General features: G+C 51.8%; 1 protein-coding gene across 6 annotated transcripts in view; it reads left to right on the top strand.

The window, feature by feature from the left end:
* Positions 1-20,355, top strand: part of AHCYL2 (adenosylhomocysteinase like 2) — a 206,846-nt gene that overhangs the window by 149,464 nt on the left and 37,027 nt on the right. For all 6 annotated transcript variants that reach the window (XM_075345364.1, XM_075345367.1, XM_075345365.1 and 3 more), the window contains exons 12-14: positions 834-928; positions 1,606-1,704; positions 14,625-14,693. In XM_075345364.1, coding sequence (XP_075201479.1) covers positions 834-928; positions 1,606-1,704; positions 14,625-14,693 — 263 coding nt within the window. The remainder of the gene's footprint in view (positions 1-833; positions 929-1,605; positions 1,705-14,624; positions 14,694-20,355) is intronic.

Here is a 20,355-nt window from a genome sequence, read left to right as displayed (position 1 = left end):
GAAATCCCTTTTCCCCATGCCCTAAATACTGATCTCTTTAGATTGGCCTCTCACTTCACCTCACTCATCTGCTCTCTCTTTCCACACTTTCCTCTGGGTCTGGACCTTTCTTTCCTCTATTTCCATGTAATCTGTAGCACTTTGTATCTGTGCTCATACAGATCATGGCTGATGACTGGCTTCTGCAGCTTTACATGTATATTCTTAGTTGTTATGATAGCTGGACCATACATGACAAGCACCTATGGTGGTGGTGTATAAAGATTGTTACCAAACCTGGTATTAGTGCCGTTGAGGCTTTATTCTAGCATCTTACTGATCGTGCATTCACACTTAAAGGGAATCTGTCACCAGGTTTTTGCCACCTAATCTGAGAGCAGCATAACATAAGGGCAGAGATCCTGATTCCAGCAATGTCACTTAGTGAGCGGCTTATTTTAATTTTCATAAAATCACTGTTAAATCAGCATTAGATTATCATTAGAGAACTACTTGGCGTGCTGCAGGTGGTAGTCCAGCATATTCGGAGCTCTGTATCTAGATCTGCAGCAGAGGAAATATTGATTTTTATACAGCAAACAACTCAGTAAGTGACACATCGCTGGAATCAGGGTCTCAGTCTCTACATTATGCTGCTCTGAGATGGGGGAGTGAAAACCTGGTGACAGATTCCCTTTAACATATTTTTAGATGCAAACGTTTTTCCTTTTGATATCTTCCTGTGAATTATCACAAGTACCCATTGTAAAAGTACTTTCCACCTTGTGTAATGCTTTTAATTGAGAGATGTAACTATAACGTGCAGCCTAAAGCATAAGATGTTAATCTGTTAGGCAACAAGAATGTGGTGACGAGAGAACACCTAGATCGTATGAAGAACGGCTGTATTGTCTGCAACATGGGGCACTCCAATACCGAGATAGATGTGGTAAGTAGTAATCCAATATGCCGGGGATGATCAATTGACGATATGCCAGGGACACTGCCACCCAGCGTCGGACTGGCTACCAAAGGAACTGCCAGTAATACCAGTCCTGGCCGCGGTTACCTGCACTGAATTCCGAAGCTCTCAGCTGAGCTCCGGAGTGGAGCCTGGACTGGGCCGCGGGTTTGCAATACTGAACTGTGAGCGTCGACTGATTCCCCGGCTATCACAGTTCAGTCCATGACAGCTGCGGACAGGCCAGGCTGAACTCCGCAGCTCAGGTGAGAGCTACGGAGTTCAGTGCAGGTAACCGCAGGCAGGACTGGTATTACCGGCTGTTTCTGTTAATACGAGTCCTGGCTGCGGTAACCTGCATTCAGCTGCGGACAGGCCGGGTTGCACTCCGGAGCTCATCTGAGCACTCCGAAGTTCAGTGCAGGTAACCGCGGCCAGGACTGGTATTACTGCAGTTCCTCCGGTAGCCAGTCTGACACTGCTGCCACATGTTCATTTAATAGCAGGGATAATTGTATATAATGGGTTATATGATGATGGGCGCATTTTAGCTTTACACTTATGAATTGTTCTTTGAAACACCCCATCTGTCTTGTTAAATACTTTTCTTAGTGATTGATTTAATAAGCGTAACATTACATATATATTGATTTTTCTCTTCTCAGGCAAGTCTGCGTACTCCTGAGCTGACATGGGAACGAGTGCGGTCTCAAGTTGACCATGTCATCTTTCCTGATGGCAAAAGGATTGTTCTCCTGGCTGAGGTATTGAAGCCTCCTTCACCGTATTTATGTACTGCATGGCAGGAGGAGTTTTACTAAATCTCAAGTCTATGTGCTGGTAATGAGAACGCATGCAGTTTGACCATGTTTTCCCTGCGTTTTAACCACGTGTTGGACAGTGCGTTTTCAGATTGAGAAGTCAATGGGTGAAAAATGTTGACAAAATACAATGAAGAAGCTTTTTTTTTTTTGTCAAAGATTTTGACAAATATTTGCCAAAAAAAACGCTGACAAAAAACTGTAACGTGCGGATGGAAATTCTGACTTCTCATAGATTTTGCTGGGGAAGCACAAGCATTCAGTTTGTCATTTACACAGAGCAGTTTAAGGCTCTGTGCCCAGGTAGCGTATTTTCATGCAGTTACGCTGCGTTCTGCACCACAGCGTAACTGCATGCGTCCCCAGCACAATCTATGAAAATTGTGCCTAATGCATGCCCACGTGGCGTATTCTAAAAAGCAACATGTCACTTCTTTCATGCGCTTTGGATGCATCCCCCGCTCTGTCTATGGGAGAGGCTGCATCCAGAGCGCATGAAATCTGCTTTTCATTACGGACAGTTTCTGCAGCGATTTGAAGCGCATGTGTGCTGTTGAAATCGCTGCAGAAATTTCTGCAGGGACAGAACGCAACGTGGGCACATAGTCGAATACACAAGAAAAAAACGCAACATGTGCACATGGCCTTACTCCTGCCTTGATGTATCATAGTGCTCTGGCACTTCTCTGGTTTAATTACCAATCTTAAGCCTACCCATCGCACAGTCTCTACGCATCTCTACTTTTTAGCTATAATAGGCCTGAACATGGCGGCACTACTACCATGGCTGGCCAGTCTATTACAACTCTGTACCATGGTGCTCAGGCCATGGAAATAGGGTTGCCAACTGCCAGAATATACTGGACGGTCATTAACAATCTGGCACTTTTTTCCACTGTTCATGAAAAAAGTGGATACATTCCTGATTTTCTTTGTCGCTCCATTGGGAGACCCAGACAATTGGGTGTATAGCTTCTGCCTCCGGAGGCCACACAAAGTATTACACTTTAAAAAGTGTAACCCCTCCCCTCTGCCTATACACCCTCCCGTGCATCACGGGCTCCTCAGTTTTTTGCTTTATGTGGAAGGAGGCACACATCCACTCAGCTTCTCATTTTAGTTATATCGGTTGGAAGAAAAGTGGGCTCCCACGGGGCCCCCGGCATGTTCCCTTCTCACCCCTAAGTCGGCGGTGCTGTTAAGGTTGAGGTACCCATTGCGGGTACAATGGCAGGAGCCTCATGCCGTCTCCTTCACCATCCCTTTGCGGCTCTGGGAGAAGTGGGATCCTGAGCGGTCATCCAGTCACTGGGACCGTGCTCCCTCCGCAGCCCCTGGGGGAATCTGTCGGACAGGAGTTGGTTAATCCTCAGGGACCGGGCCCTGCATCACTAAGGTACTCTGTACCCCCATGGGGGATGTGCATGGAGCGCCTACATCCCGGACGCTGCAGCAGCTGCTTATTTGTGACGGCCGGCGGACTTCCGCGCCGACCGCGCCTGTTTGTCGGCCGCGGTGTTAAATTTAGGCCCCGGCTTCAATTGCGGCTTAGTAGCAAAACTCCCGCCCCCGGACCTGTCTATCAGGGATAAGGGCGGGACTGCCGACCTGACGTCGGCTGTGAGGGCCAGGGCATCCTGTATGTTCCTCCCCCCCTCACTGATCACTGTGGGGACTCCAGATTCCCGCACTTTTCTAACGCCGCCCACGGCTTCTCTCCTCCCCTGAGAGCTCCGGCAGCCATTTTTTTGGCACTCTGCCTGTGGAAGTTTTCCTGGAAAGAGCTCTGCAACGCTGGGAGACCTAAGGCAGGGAATCTGGAGGACACACACTCCGCTTTTTAGCGGTCGGTAAGCCACACCGGTCACCCGGTGTTGGTCCCCTTAGGGTACCGGAATAGATACTATATATATTTATATATCTCTGTTCGGTCGGGCTGTATACCCTTCCCATATACCCTCAGTGATCACTCTCCTAGGAGACAACAGCATGTCGTCCACAAGGAGCAAGGGGTCCAAAACACAGGGTTATTTTGCGACCTGTACCTCTTGTGCGGCTAAGTTACCTGCGGGTTCCAGCTCTCAATCTTGATACACCTGAAGGGGACGCCATAGTAAATGACCTTATCTCGTCCATCAACCAGGTGTTAGATCTGTCTCCCCCGCCGCCACCTGTAGAGGAGTCGACTTCTCAGCAGGAGAAACACCAGTTTCGGTTCCCTAAACGTACACGGAGTGCGTTTTTCGATCACTCCAACTTCAGAGATGCTGTCCAGAAGCCCAGAGCGGTTCCGGACAAGCGCTTTACTAAGCGCCTCACTGACACACGTTACCCCTTCCCCTCTGACGTTGTCAAGGGCTGGGCTCAATGTCCCAAGGTGGATCCCCCAGCCTCTAGATTGGCGGCTAGATCTGTGGTATCGGTGGCAGATGGATCATCGCTAAAGGATGCCACTGACAGGCAGATAGAGCTCCTGGTGAAATCCATCTATGAAGCCACGGGCGCGTCTTTTGCCCCGGCCTTTGCAGCCGTGTGGGCACTACAAGCTATCTCAGCTTGTCTGGCTGAGATTAATGCGGTCACACGTAATTCTGCTCCGCAGGTTGTGTCTTTGACTTCTCAGGCGTCAGCTTTTCTTCGGCGCTCCATTGGGAGACCCAGACGATTGGGTGTATAGCTACTGCCTCCGGAGGCCACACAAAGCATTACACTAAAAAGTGTAAGGCCCCTCCCCTTCTGGCTATACACCCCCAGTGGGATCACTGGCTCACCAGTTTTCTGCTTTGTGCGAAGGAGGTCAGACATCCACGCATAGCTCCACTGTTTAGTCAGCAGCAGCTGCTGACTATGTCGGATGGAAGAAAAGTGGGCCCATATGGGGTCCCCAGCATGCTCCCTTCTCACCCCACTTGCGGTTTGTAAGGTTGAGGTACCCATTGCGGGTACGGAGGCTGGAGCCCACATGCTGTTTTCCTTCCCCATCCCCCCTCAGGGCTCTGGGTGAAGTGGGATCTTACAGGTCTCCAGGCACTGAGACCGGGCTCCATCCACAGACCCAGAGAACCTGCTGGATATGGAGCTGAGTATCGTCAGGGACAGGCCCTGCTACATTAAGGTACTCTGTGTCCCCGGGCAAGCGCGCACACACACACCAGCATTGCTGGGAGTGTTAGTGCGCCGGGGGCAACAGCGCAGAGCGCTCGTGCTATTAGTCACTACAGCTTTGCTGAGTGACTTTATGTATTGGGAACTGCCGCGCCGGCCGTTGCTGGGTGTTTTTTACACTGTGGCGCGGCTGGGACTTGTGGTGCGCCGGGGACTTCCGCGCTGGCCGTGCACATGGACGGCCGCGCTTATTACTCGAGTCCCCGGCTTTGCGGCCTAGTTTTCGTTTCGTTCCCGCCTCCAGCCCTGCCAGTCAGGGGAGAGGCGGGACGCTGTACAGACAGTCAGCGCCGAGGGCTGGAGTCTGCTTTGCATTCTCCAGCCCCCTTCACTGGACACAGTGGGACGCCAGTTTCCCGCTCTTGTCTGGGGCACGCCCACGGCCCGCCCCTCGTCACACGAGCTGGAGAAGGACGCCGGCAGCCATTCCTGCACGCCGTCCGAGCTGGGGAACGGAGACATGCTCTGGGCAACCAACACAGGGCTCTGGCGACCACACACCCGCGTTATAGGCGGGCGGTAAGCAGCACCTGAAGTGCTGACCCCACTAAATACCGAAGTGTCCATTTGTATTTTATGCTTGTATGCTATACACTGCACTGTACGGTCGCTATCTTTGGCTATATGCCCTCCTAGATGGCGAGATAACAGCAGCAAAAAAGCAAGGGTGCCAAGGCACAGGCTTTCTATGCTGCTTGTATTGCATGTGCTGAAGTGTTCATTTGTACTTATGCTTGTATGCTATACATTGCACTGTACGGTCGCTACTCTTGGCGATATTCTCCTAGAGGGCTGGACAACAGCAGCAAAAAAGCAAGGGTGCCAAGGCACAGGCTTTATAGGCTGCTTGTATTGCATGTGCTGAAGTGTTCATTTGTACTTATGCTTGTATGCTATACATTGCACTGTACGGTCGCTACTCTGGGCTATATTCTCCTAGATGGCTGGACAACAGCAGCAAAAAAGCAAGGGTGCCAAGGCACAGGCTTTCTATGCTGCTTGTATTGCATGTGCTGAAGTGTTTATGCTTGTATGTTGTACATTGCATAGATGACTAGAATACAGCAGCAAAAAAGCAACACAGGCTTTCTATGCTGCTTTTCCTGCATGTGATACTGTTCCACCGGCAGGTTTCACTGACCCCCATTGTGGGCAATGCTCCCCTGTAGCACTTGGTCAGCCGGGGTGTCTACTAGAAGTGGCCAAAGAAACCACCTGTGAACCCTGTCCAGGGACAGGGACGGAGATTGTCATGGGATGGAGACTTTGCACTCCAGACAGGCCATGGGCAATCTTGATTAATGCTCCCTGGCCACCCTCATTTGGAACGTACTCAGTGCTCCGGGGGGGTCCCAGGCATTCCAGGGTGAAGGCTCTGACACGGACGGCAGTCCCAGACAGCCTAAGCTAGCTCGCTGGGTGCGACACTCGGCTTCATCACTGGTCAAGGTCCCAGCAGGACGACTCTCTGTATGATGAGGCAGACGTAGCTGATCAGGGCTTTGGTCCTGACACCGCTCTCAATCCGGATACACCGGATGGTGACGCCATAGTGAATGATCTTATAGCGTCCATCAATGGAATGTTGCATATTTCTCCCTCAGCTCCCCCAGTGGAGGAGTCAGCTTCACAGCAGGAGAAATCCTTTTTCAGTACTCATGCGTAGATTGAGTACTTTTTCTGACCACGCTGACTTCAGAGACGCAGTTCAGAAACACCACGCTTACCAGATAAACGTTTTCTCCAAACGTATTAAGGATGCACGTTATCCCTTTACCCTGATGTGGTACAGCCCTGGACCCAGGGTCCAAAGGTGGATCCCCCAATCTCCAGGCTTGCGGCTAGATCCATAGTTGCAGTGGAGATGGGAATTCACTTAAAGATGCCATTGACAGACAGATAGACCTCTGGTTGAAATCTGTCTGTGAAGCTATCAGCGTGTCGGTTGCTCCGGCATTCGCAGCCGTATGGGCACTCTAAGCTATTTCAGCTGGTCTTGCGCAGCTGGTCTTGAGCACATGTACATCTGTGCCGCAGGTGGTGTCCTTAACCTCGCAATGTCTGCATTGCGACTTACCCTAGTAATGCTGTCCTGGGGGGACAGTCGAGGTTGGTCCTTCCCAGGCTCGGGCAAGTCCCAATTGTACTCGTCTAAAAGGGCTCAAAAGGCTCAGAGGGGCTCAGATTCCGGCCGGGCTCATTCACGCCCAAGGAAGGCAGCAGGAGGAACCGCTACCAAGGCGATCTCCTCATGTATTTCAGCTCTCTCTCCCCGCATCCGCGGTTGGTGGCAGAATCTCCCGCTTCTGGGTACATTTAGCTGCCACAGGTCACAGACCGGTGGGTGAGAGACATCGTGTCTCACGTGTACAGGATAGAGCTCTGTTCTCGTCCTCCGGCTCGATTCTTCAGAACTCCCCCCCCCCCCCCCCCCCCACCGAGCCGATGCTCTTCTGCAGGCAGAAGGAGTGGTAATCCCTGTTCCTCTTCAAGAACAAGACACGGTTTTTTCCTCCAATCTTATTGGGGTGCCAAAAAAGGGTGTTTTTTTCCGTTCCGTTCTGGACCTAAAACTGCTCACCAAGCACGTGAAGGCCAGGCGGTTCCGGATGTAACCCTCCGCTCCGTCATTACCTCAATGTCTCAAGGAGATTTTCCTAGCATCAATAGACATCAGGATGCTTATCTCCTCGTGCCGATTGCTCCAGAGCACCAGCGTTTGCTACGTTTCGTTATTGAAGACGAGCATCTTCAGTGCGTAGCCCTGCCCTTCGGTCTGGCGACAGCCCTACGGGTTTTCACCAAGTTCAGGGCAGCAGTGGGAGCAGTCCTGCACTCTCAGGGTCACTCTGTGATCCTTACTGGACGATCCACTTGTCAAGGCACCCTCTCAAGAGGCATGCCAACACAGCCTGAGCGTAGCGCTGGAGACTCTCCAGAGTTTCGGGTGGATCATCAACTTTTCAAGGTTACATCGGGCACCGACCCAATCGCTGACATATCTGGGCATGGAGTTTCACACTCCCTCAGCGATAGTGAAGCTTCCGCTGGACAAGCAGCGTTCACTACAGACGGGGGTGCAGTCTCTCCTTCAAGGCCAGTCACACCCCTTAAGACGCCTCATGCAGAGGCAGTCACTTTCGCGCAGTTTCACTGCGTCCACTTCAATGGGACATGCTTTGCCAATGGGTTGGGGAGTCGACGTCCCTAGAAAGGAACGTTTCCCTTCTCAGACGGTCAAGGACTCTCTCCAGAGGAGTCCATCCTTCAGATCAATGTTCTGGAAATCTGGGCAGTGCATCTTGCCCTGCAAGCCTTCCAGCAGTGGCTGGAAGGAAAACAGATCCGAATTCAGTCGGACAATTCCACAGCGGTGGCAGACATCGCCCACCAAGGCGGAACACGCATCGCCAAGCCTACCAGGCAATCCGGCGGATTCTGATGTGGGTGGGGGACAGAGCATCCACCATATCCGCAGTTCACATCCCGGGCGTAGAAAATTGGGAAGCAGACTTCCTCAGTCGCCTGGGCATGGACGCAGGGGAATGGCCTCTGCACCCAGTATGGTGTCAGGAAATCTGTAGCCGCTGGAGGATGCCGGACGTCGACCTAATGGCGTCTCGGCACAACAACAAGGTCCCGATTTTCATGGCGCGGTCTCACGAGCAAAGAGCTCTGGCGGCAGGCGCCCTAGTTCAGGATTGGTCGCAGTTCCAGCTACCCTATGTTTCCTACTCTGGCACTGTTGCCCAGAGTGCTACGCAAGCTCAGCTCCGCTTGCCGCCGCGCCATCCTCGTCGTCCCAGACTGACTGAGGAGGTCGTGGTCCCGGATCTGTGGCATCTCACGGTCGGCCAACCGTGGGCACTCTCAGACCGGCCAGACTTACTGTCCCAAGGGCCGTTCTTTCCACTGAATTCTACGGCCCTGATCCGGACTGTGTGGCCATCGAGTCCGAGATCCTAGCGTCTTCAGGATTATCTCAAGACGTCATTGCCACCATGAGACGGGCTAGGAAGCCGACGTCTGCCAAAATCTCCCACAAGACGTGGAAGTTATTCTTATCTTGGTGCTCTGCTTAGGGAGTGTCTCCCTGGCCATTTGCATTGTCTCCTTTTTCCCCCCTTCCTGCATCTGGATTGGGAAAAGGTTTGTCGCTCGGCTCCCTTAAAGGACAAGTCGCAGCGCTGTCGGTATTCTTTCAGAAGCGCCTAGTACGACTTCCTCAGGTACGCACGTTCCTGCAGGGGGATTATCACATTGCCCCTCCGTACAAGAGGCCGTCAGACCCATGGGATCTGCACAGGGTATTAATTGCTCTCTAGGAGCCGCCCTTCGAGCCTCTGAGGGTTGTTTTCACTTTCTCGACTTTCACAGAAAGTGGCCTTTCTGGTAGCGGTCACGTCTCTTCGGAGAGTGTCAGAACTAGCAGCGCGGTCATCCAGAGCTCCCTTCCTGGTGTTCACCAAGATAAGGTAGTGCTGCGTCCGATCCCAGAGTTTCTCCCTAAGGTGGTATCCCCTTTTTATCACAATCAGGATATCTCCTTACCTTCCTTTTATCCATTTCATCGATATGTAATGGCTTTGCATTGTTGGATCTGGTGTAGAGCACCCAGAATCTACATTCCCGCACGGCGCTCCTGCGCCGCTCGGATGCACTCTTTGTCCTTGTCACTGGTCAGCGCAAGGGATCGCAGGCTGCAACATCCACCCTGGCTCAATGGATCAAGGAACCAATCCTTGAAGCCTACCGTTCTACTGGGCTTCCGGTTTCATCAGGGCTGAAGGCCCATTCTACCAGAGCCGTGGGTGCGTCCTGGGCATTACGGCACCAGGCTACGGCTCAACAGGTGTGCCAGGCAGCTACCTGGTCGAGTCTGCACACTTTCACCAAACATTATCAGGTGCATACCTATGCTTCGGCGGACGCCAGCCTAGGTAGAAGAGTCCTGCAGGCGGCAGTTGCCTCCCCGTAGGGGAAGGCTGTCTTGCAGCTCTAACATGAGGTATTTCTTTACCCACCCAGGGACTGCTTTTGGACGTCCCAATCGTCTGGGTCTCCCAATGGAGCGCCGAAGAAGAAGGGAATTTTGTTACTTACCGTAAATTCCTTTTCTTCTAGCTCCTATTGGGAGACCCAGCACCCGCCCTGTTGTCCTTCAGGATTTTTGGTTGTTTTCGGGTACACATGTTGTTCATGTTGAATGGTTTTCAGTTCTCCGATGTTACTTCGGAGTGAATTTGTTTAAACCAGTTATTGGCTTTCCTCCTTCTTGCTTTTGCACTAAAACTGGTGAGCCAGTGATCCCACTGGGGGTGTATAGCCAGAAGGGGAGGGGCCTTACACTTTTTAGTGTAATGCTTTGTGTGGCCTCCGGAGGCAGTAGCTATACACCCAATCGTCTGGGTCTCCCAATAGGAGCTAGAAGAAAAGGAATTTACGGTAAGTAACAAAATTCCCTTCTTTCTTCCTACGCCATGAACGCAGTTTTAGACTCTGCTAGCCGTACAGCGGTGGCATCCGATAACTCTGTGGCAGTCCGCAGGGCCATGTGGCTGCGTGAATGGAAGGCAGACTCTGCTTCCAAGAGGTTCTTAACCGGTTTGCCGTTTGCTGGCGACCGCTTGTTTGGTGAACGATTGGATGAGATTATTAAGGAATCCAAGGGAAAGGACTCCTCCTTACCCCAGTCCAAACCAAAGAGACCTCAGCAACGGAAAATACAATCGAGGTTTCGGTCCTTTCGTCCCTCCGCCAAGCCTCAATCCTCTTCGTCCAGCAGGCCGGAGAAAGGCCAGAGGAACTCCTATGCGTGGCGGTCCAAGTCACGCCCCCAAAAGGCCGCAGGAGGCACTGCTTCCAAGGCGGCCTCCTCATGACTCTCGGCTTCCCCGAACCGCATCCTCGGTCGGTGGCAGGCTCTCCCGCTTTTGCGACGCCTGGTGGCCACATGTTCAAGACCGATGGGTGAGAGACATTCTGTCTCACGGTTACAGGATAGAGTTCAGCTCTCGTCCCCCGACTCGTTTCTTCAGAATATCTCCGCCCCCCGAGCGAGCCAATGCACTTTTTCAGGCAGTGGACGCTCTGAAGACAGAAGGAGTTATGATCCCCGTTCCCCCTCAGGAACATGGTCGCGGCTTTTACTCTAACTTGTTCGTGGTGCCAAAGAAGGACGGTTCATTCCGTCCCGTCCTGGACCTCAAACTGCTCAACAGACATGTGAGCACCAGACGGTTTCGGATGGAATCTCTCCGCTCTGTCATCGCTTCGATGTCACAAGGAGACTTCCTAGCATCGATCGACATCAAGGATGCTTATCTCCATGTGCCGATCGCACCCGAACATCAACGCTTTTTGCGTTTCGCCATCGGGGACGAACACTTCAGTTCGTGGCATTGCCTTTCGGCCTGGCGACAGCCCCACGGGTGTTCACCAAGGTCATGGCATCTGTTGTGGCGGTCCTACACTCGCAGGGCCACTCGGTGATTCCCTACTTAGACGATCTTCTGGTCAGGGCACCCTCTCAGATGGCGTGTCAAAACAGCCTTACAGTCGCTCTGGCGACTCTCCAGCAGTTCGGGTGGATCATAAACTTCCCAAAATCCAAGTTGACACCGACCCAATCACTGACGTACCTTGGGATGGAGTTTCATACTCAGTCAGCAGTAGTCATGCTACCGCTGGACAAACAGCTTTCGCTGCAGGCAGGGGTGCAATCTCTTCTTCGGGGTCAGTCACACCCCTTGAGGCGCCTCATGCACTTCCTCGGGAAGATGGTGGCAGCGATGGAGGCAGTGCCCTTCGCACAATTCCATCTGCGGCCACTCCAGTGGGACATTCCCCGCAAATGGGACAGGAGGTCGACTTCACTCGACAGGAACGTCTCTTTCCCTTGCAACCAAGACGTCACTTCAGTGGTGGCTCCTTCCCAACTCTCTATCGCAGGGAAAATCCTTCCTACCCCCCACCTGGGCTGTGGTCACGACGGACGCGAGCCTGTCAGGGTGGGGGGCGGTTTTTCTCCACCACAGGGCTCAGGGAACCTGGACTCCGATAGTCATCCCTTCAGATCAATATTCTGGAGTTAAGGGCAGTGTATCTAGCCCTATTGGCCTTTCATCGGTGGCTGGAGGGCAGGCAGATCCGGATCCAGTCGGACAACGCCACTGCCGTCGCATACATCAACCACCAAGGCGGCACTCGCAGTCGTCAAGCCTTCCAGGAAGTCCGACGAATTCTGCAATGGGTGGAAGCCACAGCTTCCACCATCTCCGCAGTTCACATCCCGGGCGTAGAAAACTGGGAAGCAGATTTTCTCAGCCGACAGGGCATGGACGCGGGGGAATGGTCTCTGCAGCCAGACGTGTTTCGAGAGATTTGTCGCCGCTGGGGAACGCCGGACGTCGATCTCATGGCGTCACGGCACAACAACAAGGTCCCGGCATTCATGGCCCGGTCTCAAGATCACAGAGCTCTGGCGGCGGACGCATTAGTTCAGGATTGGTCGCAGTTTCGACTGCCCTATGTATTTCCTCCTCTGGCGATGCTGCCCAGAGTGCTGCGCAAAATCAGGTCCGACTGTCGTCGCGCCATTCTCGTCGCCCCAGATTGGCCGAGGCGGTCGTGGTACCAGGATCTGTGGCACCTCACGGTGGGTCCACCGTGGGCGCTCCCAGACCGCCCAGACTTGCTGTCTCAAGGGCCGTTTTTCCATCTGAATTCTGCGGCCCTCAACCTGACTGTGTGGCCATTGAGTCCTGGCTCCTAGCGTCCTCAGGGTTATCTCAAGATGTCATTGCCACTATGAGATAGGCCAGGAAACCAACGTCCGCCAAGATCTATCACAGATCTTGGAGGATCTTCTTATCCTGGTGCTCGGATAAGGGTTTTACCCCCTGGCCCTTTGCCTTACCCACTTTTCTTTCATTCCTTCAATCCGGAATGGACAAGGGTTTGTCTCTCGGCTCTCTCAAGGGACAAGTTTCGGCGCTATCTGTATTTTTTCAAAAGCGTCTAGCTAGGCTTCCGCAGGTCCGCACGTTCCTGCAAGGAGTTTGCCACATAGTCCCACCTTACAAGCGTCCGCTGGAACCCTGGGATCTTAACAGGGTGCTAACGGCTCTTCAGAAACCACCTTTCGAGCCGCTGCGGAATGTCTCTTTATCACGTCTTTCGCAGAAGGTGGCATTTCTAGTGGCAGTTACATCGCTCCGTAGAGTGTCGGAGCTGGCAGCGCTGTCATGCAAAGCCCCCTTCCTGGTTTTTCACCAGGATAAGGTGGTTCTGCGTCCGGTCCCGGAATTTCTCCCTAAGGTGGTATCCCCTTTTCATCTCAATCAGGATATCTCCTTACCTTCGTTTTGCCCTCATCCAGTTCACCAATGTGAAAAGGATTTGCACTCGTTAGATCTGGTGAGAGCTCTCCGGCTCTACGTGTCTCGCACGGCGCCCCTGCGCCGTTCAGATGCGCTCTTTGTCCTTGTCGCTGGCCAGCGTAAGGGTTCGCAGGCTTCCAAGTCAACCTTGGCTCGGTGGATCAAGGAACCGATTCTTGAAGCCTACCGTTCTTCTGGGCTTCCGCTTCCTTTGGGGCTGAAAGCCCATTCTACCAGAGCCGTGGGTGCGTCCTGGGCATTGCGGCACCGGGCTACGGCTCAGCAGGTGTGTCAGGCAGATACCTGGTCTAGTCTGCACACTTTCACGAAACACTATCAGGTGCATACCTATGCTTCGGCAGACGCCAGTCTAGGTAGGCGAGTCCTTCAGGCGGCGGTTGCCCACCTGTAAGAGGGGGTCGTTTTCGGCTCTTTTTATCGAGGTATTCTCTTACCCACCCAGGGACTGCTTTTGGACGTCCCAATTGTCTGGGTCTCCCAATGGAGCGACAAAGAAGGGAATTTTGTTTACTTACCGTAAATTCCTTTTCTTCTAGCTCCTATTGGGAGACCCAGCACCCGCCCCTGTTCCCTTCGGGCTGTTTGTTCTTTTGTGTACACATGTTGTTCATGTTGAATTGTTCTTTTGGTTCATGGTTCAGTTCTCCGAACATCCTTCGGATTGAATTTACCTTAGACCAATTTATAAGTTTCCTCCTTCCTGCTTTTGCACCAAAACTAAGGAGCCCGTGATGCACGGGAGGGTGTATAGGCAGAGGGGAGGGGTTACACTTTTTAAAGTGTAATACTTTGTGTGGTCTCCGGAGGCAGAAGCTATACACCCAATTGTCTGGGTCTCCCAATAGGAGCTAGAAGAAAAGGAATTTACGGTAAGTAAACAAAATTCCCTTCTTTTTCTTTAGTCTGGTAGTACTGGAGTAGGTCATTGAGATTGTAGTTCTCGTTTTACAGCTCAGTGAATTCTGATAATGTGTTGTATCAGTATATTCAACTATAGACAAATGTTACTTATATTATGTATCATTCTTTACAGATTTCTTCTATGTCCATTAATTTATTTATTTTTTTTATACATTTTTGCATTTGTTCGGTATAATTTATGTGGGCAATCCCCAGAGCGATGGCTAACTAGCGGCTACATCTGTTCTCCATGACCGCCAACCCAGCACTGCAAATTTCATACTATCTGCAGACCCCCGGTGCCTCTTCTCATTAGTAAATGCATTACAGACTGAACAAGGAACAATTTAATAATACCACTTTCAAAAATTTGTATTTCGCTACTTTTCCTTCCAGGGCCGGCTGCTAAATCTGAGCTGTTCTACCGTTCCCACTTTTGTGTTATCGATTACTGCTACCACACAGGTCAGTCTCTCAACATTTACAAACCAATCTAAAATGCGATGTATGTGTTATGATGCTTAGTATAAAATGTTTGTCTTGTGACAAGTAGACGTTGGTCCTGATGCCTAAAATCTGTCCTCTGGCCATGCCCAAATAGTTCTGAAAGAATAGAATCTAGAATCCTGCACCTCCGGGTCAGAGGAGGCTGAATCCAGATGCCCAATATTCTGCTGTAAATGCCTTATCACTAGCTTCTTACCTCCATTTCATTAGTTAATTTTTGGAGATGGAGCGTCCCATTTATCACGTGTTCAGAGATTACTTGTTAAATCTGTGCTATGACCCCATCGACCACCACTGTATGGGACTTTTATTTTCCCCGGCTGCAAGACCATAGGCATAAACAGTAGAAAATAAAGCAAGCTGGCATGTAAGTGCTGTTTTGCTTTATTCATTGCCTATCGGAAAGACGAAGATATTGGAGAGTTGTGCTTGGCTATCATTGTCACCCACAGAAACAGTAAGGCTATGTGCGCACTAGAAAAGTAATTTTTCTCAAGAAAATTTCTTGAGAAACTTCTGGGAGTTGAAGATTACCGCACCTGCGGTAAAAAGCCGCACCAAATCCGCGGGAAAAACGCATGCGATTTTTGCCGCGGTTTTTCCGCAGGTTGGTCCCTGCGGTTTTTTTATGCTGAACAGAAATAAATAATATAGATAATCGATAGACAGATAATGGATAGAGGGAAAGATGGATAGATGAATAGATAGATAGATGAGAAAGACCTATATAATGTCCCACCCCCCTGCATATTCTAAGCTGGCACCCTTTAGTGACTTTCATGTGGCAGTAAAGGGTGCTTAGCCTTGTATTTATCCAAAAAAATAAATAAATAATTTAAAAAAAAAATGACCTGGTGTTCCCCCTATTTTTGTAGCGAGCTAGGGCAAAGCAGACGGCTGCAGCCTGCAAACCACAGCTGGCAGCTTCACCTTGGCTGGTAATCCAAAACAGAGGGCATCCCACGCTATTTTACATTAAATAAATAATTCAAAACAAAAAACGTGGGGTCCCCCCCCATATTGCATCACCAGCCAAGGTAAAGCGGACAGCTGGGGTCTGATATTCTCAGACTAGGGAGGTCCACTGTTATTGGACACTCCCCAACCTAAAAATAGCAGGCTGCAGCCGCCCCAGAAGTGGTGCATCCATAAGATGTGCCAATCCTGGCGCTTCGCCCCAACTCATCCCGTTATCCTGGTGCGGTGGCAAACGATGTAATATATGGGGTTGATGCCAGATGTGTAATGTCACCTGGCATCAAGCCCTGGGGTTAGTGATGTCACGCGTCTATCAGATACCTGACATCACAAACCCAGTCAGTAAGAAATATAAAATAGACAACAAAAAAAGTTTTATTTGAAAAAAAACATTCCCTCTTTCACCAATTTATTGATAAGAACAATCAATTCTATGTCCGGCGTAATCCAATAAGGGGGGGGGGGGGGCGTCCCACGGCGATCCATACCATAGTCACTGTCCCAGTCCATGAAGAACAGAATGTTCCCCATTGGCTGGGAGAGCAATGCAGTGACTTGAGCTAACATCAATAGGTCAGCCCAGGTCACTGCAGGGGATGACGAGCTCTGCTGTCAGGAGGATAGATGAGATCATTACCTGCTGTGATGATCTCGTGCAGTCCTGCCATCAGCGCTGTCACTGACTTCTATGCCCGCCGCGTTGTCCGCAGTATCGTGAGAGCCCGTGACGTCACCGCTAGTGACAGTCTCGGGCCGCTCGCGAGACGGGCATAGACAGCAGTGACCGCGGTGACGTCAGGAGGTAGGAGATCGTCACAGCAGGTAATGATTTCATCTCACCTCCTGACAGCAGCGCTCGGCATCCCCGCGGCTGCACGCACTGCGCTGCGGGGTGACAAGCCGCTGACACTGCGGGCAGACACTGACACTGCTGTGCTGGCAGCGGCGGGGCCGGAGCGGGACACAGACTGCACGGGCACCCGCCGGACGTCACACGGAAGCGCTTCTGTGCGGCATCCAGGGAGTGTGACGTGTGTGTTTACTCTGCTCCGCTTCCTCTTCCTGGCATAATGACATCACTCCCTGCAAAACCGCAGGCAGCGATGAGCATTACCGCAGGTAAATCGCGGCTATATCGGGGGTACACCGCACATCATTTGCTACCTGCGGTATATCCCCGGAATTTCGCGATTACATTACAGTGAATGGAGTGAAATTCCGGGGGTATTCCGCAGGTACCTGCGGAAAATAATGGACATGCTCATTTTCTCAAGAAAGTTTCACAGTTTATCTTGTCCTAGCCATGGTCTTGTGGCATGGGGAATCCTTTCGACTCGCGACGATATGTTATTACATATCCAGTGGATACATAGTGATTTTTGAGGCCTGTAGGTAAAACCTTAATTGCATTGGCCACGGTTACCATACCATAAATGTCACCCGGGCCTATATTTTTCACAATCACATCTAGAACTATTAAACATATTATTTAAGTTAATGGATGGTGAACAATTACTGAATTTCTTTATTGGGCGGCATGATGGCTCAGTGGTTAGCACTGCTGTCTTGCAGTTGAAATCCCACCAAGGACAACATCTGCAAGGAGTTCTTATGTTCTCCCCGCGTTTGCGTGGGTTTCCTCCCACACTGCAAAGACATAGTGATAAGGAATGTAGATATTGAGTTCCAATGGGGACAGTGTTGCTGATGTGTATATATAAAGTGCTGCAGAATATGTTGGCGCTATATAAAAATTCTATTTAGCAATTAGTAAATTTCTTTGTCGCTCCATTGGGAGACCCAGACAATTGGGTGTATAGCTTCTGCCTCCGGAGGCCACACAAAGTATTACACTTAAAAGTGTAAAGCCCCTCCCCTTCTGCCTATACACCCCCCGTGCATCACGGGCTCCTCAGTTTTTATGCTTTGTGCGAAGGAGGCATACATCCACGCATAGCTCCACATCTTAGTCAGCAGCAGCTGCTGACTATGTCGGATGGAAGAAAAGAGGGCCCATAACAGGGCCCCCGGCATGCTCCCTTCTCACCCCACTCTGGTCGGCGGTGTTGTTAAGGTTGAGGTACCCATTGCGGGTACATAGGCAGGAGCCACATGCTGTTTTCCTTCCCCATCCCTTAAGGGCTCTGGGTGAAGTGGGATCCTAATCGGTCTCCAGGCACTGGGACCGTGCTCCCTCCGCAGCCCCTGGGGAATCTGCCTGGACAGGAGCCGGGTATTGTCAGGGACAAGGCCCTGCTACTGTGAGGTACTCTGTGTCCCCTTGTGGGACCGCGCATGGAGCGCTTGTGCCATACACACTGCAGCACTGCTGGGTGTGTTAGTGCGCCGGGGACTTCCGCGCCGACCGCGCTTATTTGCCGGCCGCGCTTATAACTTTAGTCCCCGGCTTTTGCGGCCTAGTATCGCATATTCCCGCCCCCAGGCCTGCCAGTCAGGGGAAGGGCGGGACGCTGCACAGGACGTCAGCGCTGAGGGCTGGAGCATACTTTGTATCCTCCTCCCCCCTCACTGAGCACAGTGGGGCACCAGATTCCCGCACTTTCTAGGGCACGCCCACGGCCCCCTCCTCCCCACAGAACGCCGGCAGCCATTCCTGTCAGCACTTCTGACGCTGGAGAGGAGAGACAACACGGCTCTGGGAGGCCCAGGCAGGGAATCTGGTGATCACACAACCGCTTTGAGCGGTCGGTAAGCAGCACCTGTGGTGCTGGCCCCACTGAGTGCCGAAGTGTACATATATATATATGCTTATATGCTATACATTTACACTGTACGGTCGCACTGTTGATTTTTGGCTATATACCCTCCTGGATTGTACTCAGAGGAGACAACAGCATGTCGTCCGCAAAAAGCAAGGGTGCCAAAGCACAGGCTTACTTTTCAACCTGTACCTCATGTGCGGCTATACTACCGGCAGGTTCCACCGCCCCTCATTGTGTGCAATGCTCGGCCCCTGTGGCACTTACTCAGCCGGAGCCTCTGCTACTGGTGGCCCAGGTGGAACCACCTGCTACCACTGTCCAGGTGACAGGGACGGAGTTTGCAGTATTTGCTGACAAACTGTCTGAGAGTATGGATAAATGGTCTGCTAAGATACTAGAAGCCTTGCAGTCCAGACCGGTGACTCAGGCCCCGGGCACTGTTGAATCATTGACCCCAGGCCCCCCTCAGTTGGAGCAGCAAAGTGCTCCTGGGGTGACTCATAGGTCCCAGGGTGAGGTCTATGAAACGGACCGCAGTCCCAGGCTGCCTAAGCGGGCTCGCTGGGAAATTCCCTCGACTTCATCACACTGTTCAGGGTCTCAGCAGGAGGACTCTCTGGATGATGAAGCGGAGGTAGCAGATCAGGATTCTGATCCTGAGGCCGCTCTCAACCTAGATACACCTGAAGGTGACGCCATAGTGAATGACCTTATAGCGACCATCAATCAGGTGTTGGATATTTCTCCCCCAGCTCCTCCAATGGAGGAGTCAGCTTCTCAGCAGGAGAAATTCCGTTTCAGGTTTCCCAAGCGTACAATGAGTACGTTTCTGGATCACTCTGACTTCAGAGAGGCAGTCCAGAAACACCGAGCTTGTCCAGATAAGCGTTTTTCCAAGCGCCTTAAGGATACACGTTATCCCTTCCCCCCTGACGTTGTCAAGGGCTGGGCTCAGTGTCCCAAGGTGGATCCTCCAGTCTCCAGACTGGCGGCTAGATCCATAGTTGCAGTGGAAGATGGGGCTTCACTCAAAGATGCCACTGACAGACAGATGGAGCTCTGGTTGAAATCCATCTATGAAGCTATCGGCGCGTCTTTTGCTCCAGCATTCGCAGCCGTATGGGCACTCCAAGCTATCTCAGCTTGTCACGCGCAGATTAATGCAGTCACACGTACGGCTGCTCCGCAAGTGGTGTCCTTAACCTCTCAGGCGTCGGCGTTTGCGTCCTACGCCATTAATGCTGTCCTGGACTGTGCGAGCCGTACGGCGGTAGCATCCGCCAATTCGGTGGCAGTACGCAGGGCCATGTGGCTACGTGAATGGAAGGCAGACTCTGCTTCCAAAAAGTTCTTAACCGGTTTGCCATTTTCTGGCGACCGCCTGTTTGGTGAGCGATTGGATGAAATCATTAAACAATCCAAGGGAAAGGACTCATCCTTACCCCAGTCCAAACCAAACAGACCTCAACAACGGAAGGTACAATCGAGGTTTCGGTCCTTTCGGTCCGCGGGCAGGTCTCAATTCTCCTCGTCCAAAAGGCCTCAGAAGGATCAGAGGAACTCCGATTCATGGCGGTCTAAGTCACGTCCTAAAAAAACCGCCGGAGGAACCGCTCCCAAAGCGGCCTCCTCATGACTTTCGGCCTCCTCACACCGCATCCTCGGTCGGTGGCAGGCTTTCCCGCTTTTGCGACGCCTGGCTGCCACAGGTAAAAGACCGTTGGGTGAGAGACATTCTGTCTCACGGTTACAGGATAGAGTTCAGCTCTCGTCCTCCGACTCGATTCTTCAGAACATCTCCGCCCCCCGAGCGAGCCGATGCTCTTCTTCAGGCGGTGTGCACTCTGAAGGCAGAAGGAGTGGTGATCCCTGTTCCTTTTCAGCAACAGGGTCACGGTTTTTACTCCAACTTGTTCGTG

This window comes from Anomaloglossus baeobatrachus, chromosome 4, assembly GCF_048569485.1.
Source record: "Anomaloglossus baeobatrachus isolate aAnoBae1 chromosome 4, aAnoBae1.hap1, whole genome shotgun sequence".
In the NCBI taxonomy this organism is placed as follows: Eukaryota; Metazoa; Chordata; class Amphibia; order Anura; family Aromobatidae; genus Anomaloglossus; species Anomaloglossus baeobatrachus.
This window is presented reverse-complemented; position numbering and strand designations above follow the sequence as displayed.